This window comes from Cylas formicarius, unplaced genomic scaffold (assembly GCF_029955315.1).
Source record: "Cylas formicarius isolate icCylForm1 unplaced genomic scaffold, icCylForm1.1 PGA_scaffold_2__14_contigs__length_35257938, whole genome shotgun sequence".
NCBI lineage: Eukaryota > Metazoa > Arthropoda > Insecta > Coleoptera > Brentidae > Cylas > Cylas formicarius.
Genome location: NW_026844319.1, coordinates 33,831,656 through 33,846,584, shown reverse-complemented (window position 1 = coordinate 33,846,584; position 14,929 = coordinate 33,831,656). Strand labels below are relative to the sequence as shown.

The following is a 14,929-nucleotide window of genomic DNA, read 5'->3' as shown; positions in this document are numbered from 1 at the left end:
AAGGGACGCTGAAAGGGTGCGCCACCCTCTTAACTCCGACCGTATCAGTTACACCCTTAAGCTTGAGGCTACCCCGGGGTTAAGTTCTCGGCTAAGCGAATTACGACGACTAGGGAACCTTGTGGGGTGTTTTCTTGGCGGCTTATTTTCACTCTTATTGAATCGCCCGTTATATGGTGTAAGAAGTTCGGAGAAAGAGGCATTCACTTTCAATTTTTTTAGGAACGCAGATCGGCTGACCGCCACCTCTCGCTTGGAAATGAAGAAACGAAGATTGGTGATTAAGTCGGCCGAAACGTCGGACAACGGCGTATACAGGTGCACGGCTAAGAATGCCGCCGGTACCAAGCGCAGCGCCAAAAATTACGCCATGGCCGTACCAGGTATTTGCTATTTTGCAAGTTTTGCTTGATTTCAAGTCATATTTTTTATGGATATGCAAAAAAAAATGACAAACTAACAATCCGGTTTTGTCCTTTAGGCGACAACACCGCCTTAATAAGGGATATCCCAGCGGACCAAATAGTGAAAAAAGGCTCAAGTGCTTATTTCCATTGTTCTTATCAACTCGCGGACGTTCTGGAGTGGTATTTCAAGGAGACCGGTCCGTTGAAGACCAACGACAAGCTGACCGTCCATTCCAACGGCACCCTGCAGATTAACAACGTTCGTGACACGGACGAGGGTTGGTACAATTGCGTCGGTATCAAAAGCGAGTCCTCCGACATACCTCAAAGCTACACTGCCGAATTGAAACTAGCCTGTGAGTGGATTAGGTTATCTATCACACTCCAAGCAAAAGCGATGAATTTCAACCTAACCTAAGATTTGATGAGTTATTGATTCATTCATTCCATTTGCAACTAATATATCATTTATGTCATGAAATATTTCGTAAATTTACTACTGTTCCCAAATATCTCATTAGAGAATTATCATTTTTGCTCCGGGTGTGATCACTAGATTCTCTAGGACCTGCGAGCAAGTATTTGATTTGGTGTGTTTTAGATTTGGAACCGTTTTCTGATAAATCTTTCGAACCTCCTTTGCATAACGACGGCGCCGTAGTAGTGGGCAGAGGGTCGTTATTTCAACTCACTTGCTTGGAACCCTCGAGTTTGCCGCCGGCCAAGAAATGGTGGCAGAATCCCAACGGACATACCGTGAGTTCGTGGTTTTTTCCCGCGTGGATGAGACTTTTTTTTTATTGACAGATTTCGGATAGGGGAGATGTCCACGTCGACGATGGTCGACTAATTATTGAACACGTCAAAGAGGCAGACGCAGGGAAATACACTTGCGTCGCAGAGAACATCGCGGGAAAAACAGAAAAATCGGTTGCAATAGTCGTAACGAGTGAGTGACGTCACAAATATGAATTTTCACTACAGTTGCCAAGTTGATATTCGAATTCGAATAAGGACGTTTTAAGCGATTACAATAAAATGCGGAGAAAAAAATATCGATAAATAACTATTTTATACAGGCCCCCCTGAACATTCTAGGGTTTAAAATACTTAAACCTCAAGGTTGCCTTTTTTTTTTTAATTTCTTCAATACCTGAGTATTTAATTTTTTTTTTAACGACGTTTAATTGTATCCCAAATATTTTTTTAAAAAATACCTGTTATATACGGTTCTAGTCTGACAGAAGATTTTCAGCGAACGAGAATTAGAACGTTCGATGATTAAATATCACATCTTTTTGGTATAGGTAATCCAAAAGAAGTATTGTCATGATTTTTATCCATAGAGATGATCAATTAGTGCTTCTTATAGTCTATATAAATTGCGTTTGAAGTTTATGAAAAATTGTAAAAAAAAACCATTTTTGTTCTTGTTATCCGACGTTCCTAGTTGTTTTATGGTAACTCTTAATAATATAATTGAAATATAAAAATATATAAAAAAGGGATAAAAACCTTACATTTGTAAATATCATACGGAATCACATACAATAAAACTTTCATTTATAAAGAAAGGAAATATAAATGACATATACCTCATTTTCTTGTTTTGGGAGACGGTTAAATAATTCTGATGCGTTAAAAGTAGGCCCATACTAGTAAATAGCAGCTTTAAATCATTCCTAAATTCTCGATAAATCGTTGATGAATCGTGTCATTAACAAATCGACTTGACCATTCGAACCATCCACCCGCTCTTTCCAGCAAAACCCGAAATCTTATCGGACCCGTCGAGCGTAACGGTCGACGAAAACGAAATGACGGAATTAATATGCGCCTACAACACCACCTGGGACAAATACACCATCGTAAAGTGGCGTAAAGACGGGAAAACGCTGCGGCACGATTTCGACGAGAATAGTTCCAACCACCAGAGGATCAGGGTGTACAAACACAACGGCACTCTACTCATTCAGTCGGCTCAGACTTCCGATAGAGGAGAGTACGTCTGCGAAATCATTACTGCTGGATTCGATCCGGTTTTATCTCAACCTGCCACTATCTCTGTCATAGGTAAACTTACATAGTTGGGGTGGGAATTCAAAAATCGAAAGTTTTCATTCGTAGAGCAACTCAGATTCGTTCCGCCTCCGGTCAACAAGAAACTAGAGCTGGACAGCGTGGCTAAGATCCATTGCAAGGCGCAGGGCACACCACCGCCCATAGTCCGATGGGAAAGGGAGGGAAAATCGTCGGAAAACTTCCCTAGCCACGTGTCTGACATTAATGGAACGTTACACTTTAACAAAGTGACGTCCGAAGATAAGGGAAGGTACAGCTGCATCGCTAGCAACAGTCAGGGGACTATAAACACTACTATAAACATCGATGTCGTCGGTAAGCCCAATTACAGTTACAGTGTTAGGATCTGAGCAGCACTGTTTATCTATCGTGCTTCTGGGGACCACTATGGAACTTTCGCAAAATCGATGTAATTGAATTGTGCATGCACCCTGTATAAAATGCTTTTCACATCTCGTCGAACTTCAAATTTACGGTAAACTTTGGTAAATATTAAAATTTGTTCTGGTAATTGCGATTTAAAATTACATTTTTTCAAATATCTCGCAAACCCAATTTTTCTTTTACCGGCAATAATTTACCTAAAAAATCCGAAATTTTTAGGATCTTTTAGATTCTTTGCACATAAACGACACACCCTGTATATAATTCAAACAATATTCGAAATGGACTTTATAGCTCTGGATCTCCCACGGTTCCTGGTCCAAGAAACTATGCAGTACGCCGTGACGATGTCGATGGACATTTTCATATCGATTTTTTCAAATATCTCGCACAGCGTATGTGATAGCCGTAAATACAAAAATCGTAGCTCTCTATTATAATACTGCATGAACCAATTAGCTATACTTTTTACGAATTTTGTTTTACGTCTATTAATTTACCCTCGAAAACGACCATTTTCAAGGTCTTTTAGATTTTTGTAAATAATTGAAAAACCCAGTATATAACCGAAAAAATGCTTAAAATAAATGTTATAGAACTGGAGAGAGAATGATTTTTTTCTGGAAACCACAATAACCCAATTTTTTTTTTTTATTTTTAAAAAATACTTCGCCATACTTGATGGCGCCCAGTTTCAACAATTTAAATGTGGGTGTCGACTTCTACCTCCTTACTAAATTTGAAGTCGATAGCTGCAAATTTAAGACAATAGACATAATACAGCACGGAATATCTTCAAGGTGAAAACCTTAACTGCAAAAGTTTTATTGTCAAAGGTTTAAGTTGCAATTATTGACATATTAGTCGACACTTTTGTTCCTCACAAGCTATTTAAAAATTGAGGTAAATTTAAGGATTACTCTGCTACTTTGGTGACTTGACAGTCGACTTGAACCTTAAGGGAACTCTTAAATGTGGTGCTAAATAAATAATGTTCAGAAAGCTCGCTGATGTTAAGACCTTTTAGGTGGTGTTGAGGTTTTTCTTTCCTCTTACAGATCAGGTTGCGAGGTTTTTGCCTAACCTCCATAGTTATAGAACATTTTCTCTGGGATTGGGCTAAACATCTTTGACAGTATCTTCGTTTTGTAGGTCTTGCACACTTGTGGTCGTTCCTGCATTCAATGCCCTATTTCCACCATTCTTTTTCCGACCATTTTTTGATGACTGATTTTGCTATGGGTTCAGCCGGCCTACAATGTATGACAGGGTCACTTTATTCTTGACAAACCAGTACTTGGGGTCCATGCACTCTGTCTACATTTCTCTGCAATCATCTCTATTGCCCTTTGTTCGAGTTTTTCTTCACAATCTTACAAGATGAGGTTTGTTTCAATTAAAGCTTGCTATAATTTGGTCAACCTGTGTTGTATGTATTGTTTTTTTTTCTGTCTTGTTATCTCTTCAAACGTCAATGTAACAAAGGTCTATTAGGCGGTGCTCACTTGTCAAGGACTGAGAACCTTTAATTTTCGTAATCTAATTTTTTCCTTTCTAGTGGCACCCAGGTTCAAAGTACCTCTCAAAAGCCTGGTCGAGGTCACCGAAAACCAAGCGGTCATGATCGATTGCGTGGTAGAGGGCGATCCCGAGCCCACGATTCAGTGGGACAAAAATTTGAAAATGAACGACCTCGATTCATCGAGGTTCACGGTACTGCCTAACGGTACCCTCTACATTACGGAAGTCTACAGAGAAGACGAGAACAAGTACGGATGTACGGCTGGTAATAGCGCCGGGCTAAACAGGAAGGAGGTGCAGCTCATTGTAAGAAGTGAGTATAGAGTTGGGGAAGTGTTTGATATCTTTTTGTGTTAGCATTTAGAGATTTTGATCGGGGTATCCGAGACAACCTTTAGCGATTTCTTATCGATATAGGTACCGATGGTTACCATCCCGGCTCAGACGGAGACTCGACTGTCACGAAAGCAGTACTTATCACGATGTCGGTGGCCGGTGCCTACATTATTCTAGTGATCGGGTTGATGGTGTGGTGCCGATACAGACGCAGATCGAGGAAGCTTCCCATCGCAGACACGAAATTGGAAAACGGAGACATGGAGCATGGTGAAATTAAAACGGGAGGAGAGAACGGTACCGGGCCAGGCCCGTCGAAACCATCAACGAACGGAATCGAAACGCACAAAGAGGGTCAGAAGAGCGACGGAGCTGAAACCTGCAACTCCCAGGGGTCGACCCAGTCGAAAAAATCCAAAAGCAACTACGACAAACTCTCGCTCAGCCGTTCGCTGCTTAAAGAAATGACCCTGATAGGTCGCGGCGAATTCGGCGATGTCATGGTTGCGAAGATCTCTCAGAGCTCGTTGGTCACTTTGGAGAAGAGGTCGTCCGGTACTTCGAATGAAGAGATACCGGAGAGTAAGGAGGACAAGGAGGTGCCGGTGCTGGTGAAAGTTTTAAGTCAAACCAAGGAGGATAATTGCTTGGCCGAATTCAAGAGAGAAATAGATACTTTGAGTAAACTGAATCACGAGCACATTACGATGCTGTTGGGGCTTTGTCGCGAAGAAGAACCCCACTATCTGATTCTGGAACATACGGATTGGGTAAACACGGTAAGGAAATTGGATTATAACGGAGCGTTATGGGGTTTTCGTTTAGGGCGACCTCAAAAAGTTCTTGGTAGCGACCAAGGGCGACAGCCCGCCCCCCTTGACGACCGGGCAATCGGTAGGAATAGTCCACCAGCTGAGCAGGGGTATGGAACATTTGGCGCACAACAGGATGATCCATAAGGATTTGGCGGCGAGGAACTGCTTGGTCACGTCCACTTTGGTGGTCAAGATCGGCATGCCCAGGCTGTCGAGGGATCCCTACAGTCAGGAATACTGCAAACATATTAATCAGGTACTTCGATTGCGGGTCTTCGTCCGACAGACGTTGACAGATGATCTTTTTTATGTTTAGGTTATCCCGCTGAGATGGCTTCCGTACGAGGCAGTTTACGAAGATGAATACTCCACAAAGAGTGATGTATATTCCTTCGGCGTCGTCATCTGGGAAGTGTTCTCGCAGGGAGAACTGCCTCATCCGAAGATCAACGACAACACCTTCCTCACCAAATTAAAGGAGAAAAAGTTGGAATGGAAATCTCACCCATCGACGCCCGAACCTTTGCAAAAATTGCAGGTAATTTGAGGCGGTGTTGCAAACAAACATTTCAAAATGAAGTTGTGCCATTCGAAAAGGCATCTATGAAATTGCTTTTTTTTTGCCACAAATGTATTCCCTGGGGCAATGGGCCAGTCAGATTTCCTCTTACTTGGTTTTCTAGGATGCGTGTTTGGACGTCGATCCCCAAAAGAGGCCGTCGTTCGGCCAGCTATCGAAAGACCTTGACGAAATCTTCAAGTCGTTGTAAATAGATTGCGACGTAGCCACAAAATGCAAATAAAAACTGTACTAAATAAACATTGACGAATTATATTCGGTAATAAATAGCTTCCATTTAGTAGTAACGATTAGGGATTTCAAATATTGTAGGTAAGTTATTATCCCGTAGGTTTTTAAGTTTTACCCGATCGTTTCGCTTGTTTCGTTTTTTTCTTATATAGATTTCGGTTCCAAAGGATCTCAAACGCTATAAATAGTTTAGAGTTGTGCTTGGAATTCGCCAGAAAAGGCACTCGGACAATTAACAATGGGAACGCTGAAGTTATTGTTTTAAACGTTATCAGTATTCCTCGATTTTAAAAATATGTAATTATAATGCAAGCACACCAACTGGGAGGTTAATAGACTTATTAAAAGTGTAACGCTGTTTACTAGATATTGTACATATCATTTTTTTTTACGTTTTTTTTTTATTTAATTTTTTACTGTCTATGACGCGTAGTCATGAGCATATCAGTTAGATTTACGATTTTTTTGTATTTGTATATTTAACAATTTTAAGCCACTAAACACTGCCAAAATACTCGGAAAACGACACGACACTATACCGACAAAAGAAAACGCTCAGCGTCAGGACTGCACCAAAAGAAATAAAAAATTTTCTGAAATTGACATTGCAGAAAAATTACTCGGGCGAGATGAGTTGAATATCGACAATTTTGTTATAAATTGACACGTTCCTCGCCGTAATAACTTCGAGAACCACAGACATGATGTCGCAGCTAAAGGCACCCTAAAAGTGCTCAATTTTTTAAAAAATTATTTTAATTTATCACTAAACTAGGAAAAGAAAACGAATTTATGTTTATAAATCTGTGTACATTTTAAAATAAGATACTTGTAGGATATTTCTAGATTGTAATGGTACTTATTAGAATAATTATTGAACTAATCCATGTTAATTTAAGGTATATTTGTAAATTATACCAGTGAAAAAACTGAAACAATGATTGATCTGTCCATACGAACCAAATCGAATATGTAGCGAAGACCGCTTCTGTAGCTTTTTATAATGATTTTATAACGTATAATTAGAGTGATGTCCAATTTTTTACTTATAATTATGCATAATCATCTCTTGTGATATGTATTCTAAATTATTGATTATTATAAATGTGTACTTGAATAGTTCCTTTTATTTCACTACCCCTTACAGAAACCACCCAAACCGGAACCTCTAACGAAAAAAAAGTGCCAATTACAAGTATATACAAATTATTACAAGCAGTACTACATAAATGTAAAGATGGTCCAGCACTAATCTCAGATTTATACTACTTCTAGTATTAAATGTGTTGTTTGAGAACGGGTTTTGATTGAGTACAAGTATCGCATGATTTTACTAATAATAAATAAAACCTAACTTCTTTACGACACCTTAAAGGATAAATAATGCTGGTTCAAAATTAATCTCTATAACTGTTTTACAACTCACCTCATCTAATTTTATACAGTATCAATCCATTGGCTTAAAGACGTTACCATACGATTACTCCATAAACAATTCGACAGTGTTATGTTATACACTAACTTTGAGGAATAAGAAATAGTAAAGAAAAACAATGCACTTTTAAACACACTGGCGCACAATAAAATTTACTGCATAGCTCTCGGAGAGTCTTGATTTTTGGTTAGTTAGAATATAAAAATCACGACAAAATTTTAAACTGTCGATGTTAGTTGATTCGACTCCGGAATAACTAAATAATAAAATTGTGACCCATTTAAAAAAGTGTTTGGAATATGTGTCCACTTTAGGGAATTCACCGGTGAGTTAATTTTGGCGCGGATTTTATTTCCCCTTCGCTGAAAGAAAAAGTAGTTGCGCCCATAAGTCGCTTTTTTTTCTTTTTCAATTTGGATTGACTAAGCTTTTGGCGTACTAATGGCGTTATGTTTCTGAAATTAGTAACAATGGTCTGTCGTATAACACAAAAAGCAGAGCATTTTCGACTTTTTTCATATTTACGTTTGACTATTTTAATTTATGAGATGTGCAACGTTCTTTGTGATGTAGATAAGATGTATTGAACTGATGATGCCAAAATTTTAATGAAACAAACAGATTATTTTTGGTGGTGTAGCAATGTAAGTTTAATTTTTATACTCTGTGAATGTTGTTTGGTAATACAGATCCCGGTAATGTATTTATCGGTGTTCTGTGTGTGCGTCGTCGTTCGGCAGGTACGACTACCGTTGCATCAGAAGATAGTTTGAAAATTTTGAAAAATCAGGTATTTTCGCAGCCATCCCATTACAACAGAGATAAGCAATGTTTTTTAAAAATTGAACTGAGGTGGCTTTTACTTGTTGAAAATCCATGTCTTTATCAAATGTCACGGTGTTGTAGAAACAATTGTCATGTAAAAATAGACAATTTCGTGAAAGTCTGAACTTTTAGTTCTTATTTATTTTAATGTTTTTTAATTTTATAAACTGTCAACATTTAAAGGTAGTTTTAAATTGAAACAAAACTATTTCAGATTGACGGTTTAATGCTGTAAGTTGTGTCGTTAAAAACTTGGAAACTAACCGAAACTATTTAGTTCTATCTGAAGAAACTAAGTCATATGGTCCACCACAAACTTATGTGATCTTTATGAATAATGAATTTTTAAATTATATTTGTATTTGTATAAATTTAAGCAACTATTTACTTAACTATACTTTTATTTAGGTTTGAAGATAAATTAAAAAAACAACCCTTTAACTGACTTAATTTAATGAAATACTTTCACAGGTACTTGATCAAAGTTTGGTAATTTTTCGTCCTGCGCTCCTCATCCAGCAACCTGTACTGCAAAGAACAGTTGTTCCGTTCAGTCTTCATGTCGATCGCGTTGTAAAGTTGGGCCTAAAATCTCTCTCATGTATCTAGAGAAACCCCAAACATACCGAATAACTGACTCACCTGCAAATAAAGAACGTCTTTCACCCTGGAAAACGCCTCGACTTTCTCGAACCCTGTCTTAACCTCGTCCAATGTTCCAATGCAATCCAATATAAGTGTTCTCCTACTTTGGACGTCTAATTTGTCAGAATCGGCTACGAGGCATTTAACATAGAGCAAACCCGCTCTGGCTTTATCATAACAACCACCGTTCGCAAAAACTTCCAGCATGCATTTGGGGTTCTTCATCGTGTCCATCGCCTGGGTCGTTTGACCCATGGCGAGGAGACTTTTCGCCAAATTCAAATAAATTATCGACACCTGATAAGCGAGTTCTGGTTTTTCCGCTTCCGTCAGGCAATTCATCAGACTCAACGTCGTTTTCGAACAATCCGGATAACTGGCAGCGAACTGTATCTCCGCGGATAAGATTTTGGCCCGGAGGAAGCAGAATTTACCGTCGTTCAAATGCTCGTCGTGATCGTAAAGTTTTAAGATCAGGTTTACGTATTTTGCCGCTTCCTCGTACTCTTGCTTGTAGAAATACAACTCGGCAAGTTTCAGGTAACCCTCCCATTTGTCGAAAACGACCAGCTTTCGCGCGGCCGATTCCGCCTCTAACCATTTCTCGTTGTAGAGGGCGCGCGTATATATTGAAAAGTTTTCCACGATCGTCCACACTCTCGAGTGCGGTTCGTTTGGGAATTTTCTGCTGGCGTAGTTTAGAATAGCATTCACTAAATTATATTCCCCCTAAAAGCCACATAGTTCGTAAGGATTTTATGAAATTGGTCGAAAAAGAGTAATATGTTAGTGACGTCCAAGAAAGTAAACAGCGCCGGTGTTTACCGAGATTTCCCACGAATCCGAGCCACTTCGGACATTTCCGGGATTTTACCGAACGGATTTGAGAGCATTTGGATGTTTTCGGAGATATTTCCCACCCTTTGAATTTTGACTTTTGAAAACCGAGATATGAAACGGCAAAGGCTAGCGTAGTTTATGGGAGAAACATTAGTCAAGAAAAAAAACGTAAAAAGGTTATTAGTAAAAATACTGTTTTAATAAACTATATTTAGATATTAAGAACACAAGATATTATTGAGAAAATGTAGTCTCAATTTGAATAACCCAAGCAATATTTATGAAATAATGAAATATATCATTTTGCTTACTATTAAATAACACTATTGCACAAAGTGAAGACATTAGACTTACAGACACACCCCCAAATAATAGAGCCCGGCGTTGTCTTAAAATAGGCATTTTAAATGTTTCAAAAATCATCTTGCAAATAGAGCGCGTTTGTATTTGCAAGTGGTTTTTGAAGTTTTCACGGTTGGAAAATAACATTGTAAATAATATATCGTCAGGTTTATGAATTTTTGAGATATTTAAAAGTAACCAAACTCTCAAAGAAGAGAAAAAACAGAAAACCTCTAAACAGAATGTTCCGATATTATAAAAATATTACTACAGGGAAATAATGGAACATTTTAATAAAGACAAATCTTGTCGGAAAATTCCCAGTCATTAGGGATAGAAAACTAAAACACTGAGATTTTCGTAATTTTCTTTAATTTAACTTTAAAAAACTCATAATTTCGTGAATATCTGAACTTTTAGTTTTTATTTATTTTGATAAATGGATTTTCATCAAGTAAAAGCCAACTCAGTTCAAATATGTGAGGTTAGATTTTCTTTTGTTTTTGAAAATATCACCTAATACATTTCGTGACCCCAACCAACAAGTATCTTAATTTACTTCAATAATTACCATACTTCTCGTGTTATTACATCCGATTGATGAGAGATGGCGCTTTCGTCAAGTTGTCACCTTCAGCAAGTTGCGATACCGGTTATGCGACGTGAATATATTGAATTTTAACTGACGTCTTATTAGGCGGTAAAAACCAGATTAACGTAAAACGTGGAAAAAATGATTGCTTACTTGTAACAGCATAACTAAGGCGGTGTTGCAAACTGCGTGCAGGTATCCTTCTCCGTAGTGTGATCCGTGTGTACGACCGCTTGTATCTATGTTGAGGTATAACACCATTTGAGACCACAGGGAACACATTTCGGTTTTGCCGTACAGTTGCCACAGGCTCGCTTTCATTACATTGTTGTTAAATATCAGATCTTTGTAATTGTTTTGGCAATTTAGCATATCACTTTTTGTGAAGGTCTGTGAATCAGGATGGGTTTTAAAAAGAACAAGCGCACATCCGAAAAAATTACCTCAAAGATCACAGACGGCTGGACCGACACCTTGGCGCTTGCGTAGTGCGCGAAGTTTTGCAACGCCAACGACGTAGTGTAACTCATATTCAATTCGAACGTTTTAATAATGCATTGAACAATTAAATTATCCTTGTTGACGTTGGACAGTCTGTAGAGCCAAGACAAAGCGTGCTGGAGGCAGAGGTTATCGTTTGCCTCGTGCGCGGTTTTAATAGATTCCCGTAAAGACGCTAATGCTTCTTTCCTTTAAAGGAAAACATTACGTTTCCGATTTCTTTTTCGCTGAAGTGCTTATCACCTACGTATGCCCGAAATGGTGCAGCAAAATTGCCAAATTGAGAGCAGCATAGCGATGCTCCTTGCTTTTTTCAACGCTGTAACATTTTACGTCCAGGTTTGGCCGTCTATCAAAGCAATGCGTCAAGCTTTGTATCGCGCCACAAAATTCTTCGACCCTTAGATAATTTAGGAATGACATAAAGTGCTACAAAACAAACTAGGTAACACAAAGTAGTCCGTTTTTCGGAGGCTTGCACTTATAACCCACAAAATCCGGTCTCCGCCAATTTAATTTAACACGGTTGGTAAAAAATAACGTCATCCAGCAAAGTTTCTTTTGTAATATTGGCGACATTGCACCTTCAAACAAACTTTAGTGTTATTTGAGGTTATAAGTGTCATGTGAAATGGAAAAAATAGAGCTTACCACGAATCGGATTGCCCAATCTCATAAGACATATGTTCGCCAAAATTATCGATGGCACGTGGTCGCTTGTGACGTAAGCGAAGTCCTCTAACGGTTTTTGTGTATTCTGTCAATGCATTTGCAGGCGTATTAAACCGTTGCATTTTGTGTTCTTTGAACAATTAAAATAATTTAAACTAGTGAGTAGTGCGCTTATGTTTGTATTAATTGTATTTCTGTAAAAAAACTTGGACAAAACAGTGTTTGACAAATACTTTAAAAATGTATGTGCTTGAGTGGCGAGAACTGAGAAAAACAATATTTTCAACCTTAAACAAAGGCTTAAAAGTTTTGTGTTGTGCTGCTTATTAGCGGTGTTATTAGTTAGGAAGTAAGCTCAAAATATTACACATAATAATGTAGGTATAGTGGGATAAGTTACATCAAAAAATGGTTAGGTATGCCTGGAACAAGATGTGCCATATATGGGTGAAATAACAACTATTTTGATGAAAAAGCAAGTTCTCGAAAATGTAGTTTTCATCGCTTTCCCAAAGGGAAAGATCTAGTATCCCGAACTATTCGGAACGAGTGGATAGTTCTAAAGAGAGGACAAACTTAATCCAGATAAAAGCTATGTCTGCTCAGTTCATTTTACTGAAAATAATTACGAAAGAGACTTACAAAATGAGTTAATAGGTTTTTTGTTGTCTTGAGTGACGTATTAAATTCACCACAAATTTTTTTTAAAAAAGATTGTTAAAAAAAACTGCTGCTCCCACCCTATTATTATTTAACCAGAAGCCACCAAGAGAAGCAGGATTATCTAGATCAAAAAGACTTCATTTGAAGAATGCCAAAAAAGAAGCTCAGCAGGTATTGCCTGAGCTTTTAGCAGCAACATTGAATGCCACAATTGAAATACTAGAGAAAAATCCATTTCCAGAACCCCGGCCAGAAAATTTTTGCAAGATGATACCCGCAGAAAAAAAATTAGAAAATATGGTAAAATTGTAAAATAAAGATGTAAGTATGTATATAAGTATAGATAAGTATATAAGTAATATGTATTTTTTATATTATCTACATAGGAGGGTACATATAAATTCATATTATTATTTACCTACCACCTATAAATAGTTGCTATGTATGCCTAATATATTTTTTGTTTTTTAATATGTTCTTTAATATATCCAAAAATAGGGAGTTTTAGTTTATAAGTATTTGTTGATTTTTGTATATTTAAAATAGTAGAATGCCTTAAAGCGCAAAGTTTTACAAGTAAATCGTTTTGTTTGCTAATTTTAAGTATTTATGTGTAACAATATTTAATTAATATATGTATTTCAAGATAATACATATAAGCCAAACTTGATTGCTATAGTATTATTTTTACCTTACCCTACCCAATACTACTTCCCAATAATTATTAAATAAGTACTAAAAGGATTTAACGTTGACATTAAATGAAAATAACAGTGATTATCCAAACAAAATGCTATATCAAAGTTCATTAAAACTCTGGTCAGTTTCAGATTATTTATAATAAACGCGCCAATGCAGGACTTCACTTACTTCACAGCCGGCGAGAGTTTTCGCATTGCACTTGCGGACAGATTTAGGATTCTTGGGAAAAAATAGAACTTACTGCTTCTGCCAATTCAGGGTTGGACTTTAGGATGCTGGAAATCTTATTTTGTAGCTCTTCGGGGGAGAGTGCTTTTTCTTCATTATTTTGTAACAAAGTGGCTTGGGTTGCGAGAAATAATTCAGCCTGTCTTCTTGACCATACAGTTTCATTGGCATACCACTCTTGGTACTTTACTTCAGTATTGTCAATTTTAGATATACAATCATCCTTCCACTCACTGAAATATCTCTGGAAGGACCGATACAACCCGGCAACTTCAGAAAATGTCAATTTTTCAAAGTACATTATGAATCTTCTTAGAAAATAACCTGAATTGTTGAATTTAACAGTATACACACCCACAGCCACAAACGCTTACCGACGACGCTGTTCTTGGAAACTGTTATGGATGTCACACTCATAGGCTTACTCTCATTTAAATTTTGATTATTATATGACATTAACTGCTTCAAATTGTCCACAATATCCAACAGAAAACCAACACCACTTGAATACACCTCCTGCAGCGTCTCATTAAAATTTTGGGACATAGATTCCAGTTCAGGACGCGAAACTAGGAGTTGTTTCAATTCTGCTAGCTTCAGATCTGGGCCTTGCAAAACCCTCAGAGCAAGTAAACAAAATGATTTCTTGTACTTAACATTTTCAAAATCAGTCACCATTCCTTTTTCGTCTGAAACGTAAGAACTTAAAATACAATAGGTATTACGAATTTTGTGCAGTAATTGGTACCAGAATCTTTATATTGACAATAACTGCGAAGTAAAATAGCCACTGACAATTTATAAGGCGTTATCATTTCTTGCTGAGATTTTTTTCTGCTTCCACTCATATTGTTTGTATATCCGTCAGCCGGTTCTTCAACTCATAATATAAAGTTTATGGTTAAGAATAGCGAATTAGGATATTTGATTCTAAAAATTCAGTCGCGCCATCTCTTCACAACTCAATCAAATTATGTTTTTATTTTATAAACTTCTAAGACAAATTTTATGAATGAAGTTTTATTTAATTGGCATTCTAAAATCTTAGTTTGTTGAAAGCTTTAATTGGAGCATTTATTTCTTATTTTAATAATTTTTATTCAGTCTGCGACACAGAATATGAAAATG

At 37.4% G+C, this 14,929-nt stretch overlaps 2 protein-coding genes across 2 annotated transcripts in view; one reads left to right on the top strand and one right to left on the bottom strand.

The window, feature by feature from the left end:
• The window catches only part of LOC132697806 (tyrosine-protein kinase-like otk), an 80,638-nt gene extending 73,185 nt beyond the window's left edge, over positions 1–7,453 (top strand). Inside the window, exons 5-15 of the mRNA XM_060663463.1 lie at positions 223–383; positions 482–763; positions 1,009–1,163; positions 1,215–1,356; positions 2,172–2,480; positions 2,535–2,804; positions 4,432–4,707; positions 4,812–5,500; positions 5,556–5,801; positions 5,862–6,083; positions 6,229–7,453. Of these exons, the coding sequence (XP_060519446.1) occupies positions 223–383; positions 482–763; positions 1,009–1,163; positions 1,215–1,356; positions 2,172–2,480; positions 2,535–2,804; positions 4,432–4,707; positions 4,812–5,500; positions 5,556–5,801; positions 5,862–6,083; positions 6,229–6,315 (2,839 nt within the window). The 3' untranslated portion in view covers positions 6,316–7,453. The remainder of the gene's footprint in view (positions 1–222; positions 384–481; positions 764–1,008; positions 1,164–1,214; positions 1,357–2,171; positions 2,481–2,534; positions 2,805–4,431; positions 4,708–4,811; positions 5,501–5,555; positions 5,802–5,861; positions 6,084–6,228) is intronic.
• A 1,583-nt stretch (positions 7,454–9,036) lies between these two features.
• LOC132698381 (anaphase-promoting complex subunit 5) lies at positions 9,037–14,776 on the bottom strand. Its single transcript, XM_060664399.1, has 8 exons — positions 14,550–14,776; positions 14,176–14,490; positions 13,815–14,125; positions 11,784–11,965; positions 11,479–11,725; positions 11,189–11,425; positions 9,259–9,990; positions 9,037–9,201 (listed from the first exon to the last, which is right to left on the bottom strand). The coding sequence occupies exons 1-8, from the start codon at positions 14,647–14,649 to the stop codon at positions 9,082–9,084; spliced, it is 2,244 nt and encodes a 747-aa protein (XP_060520382.1). The 5' UTR covers positions 14,650–14,776; the 3' UTR covers positions 9,037–9,081.
• Positions 14,777–14,929: the final 153 nt, after the last annotated feature.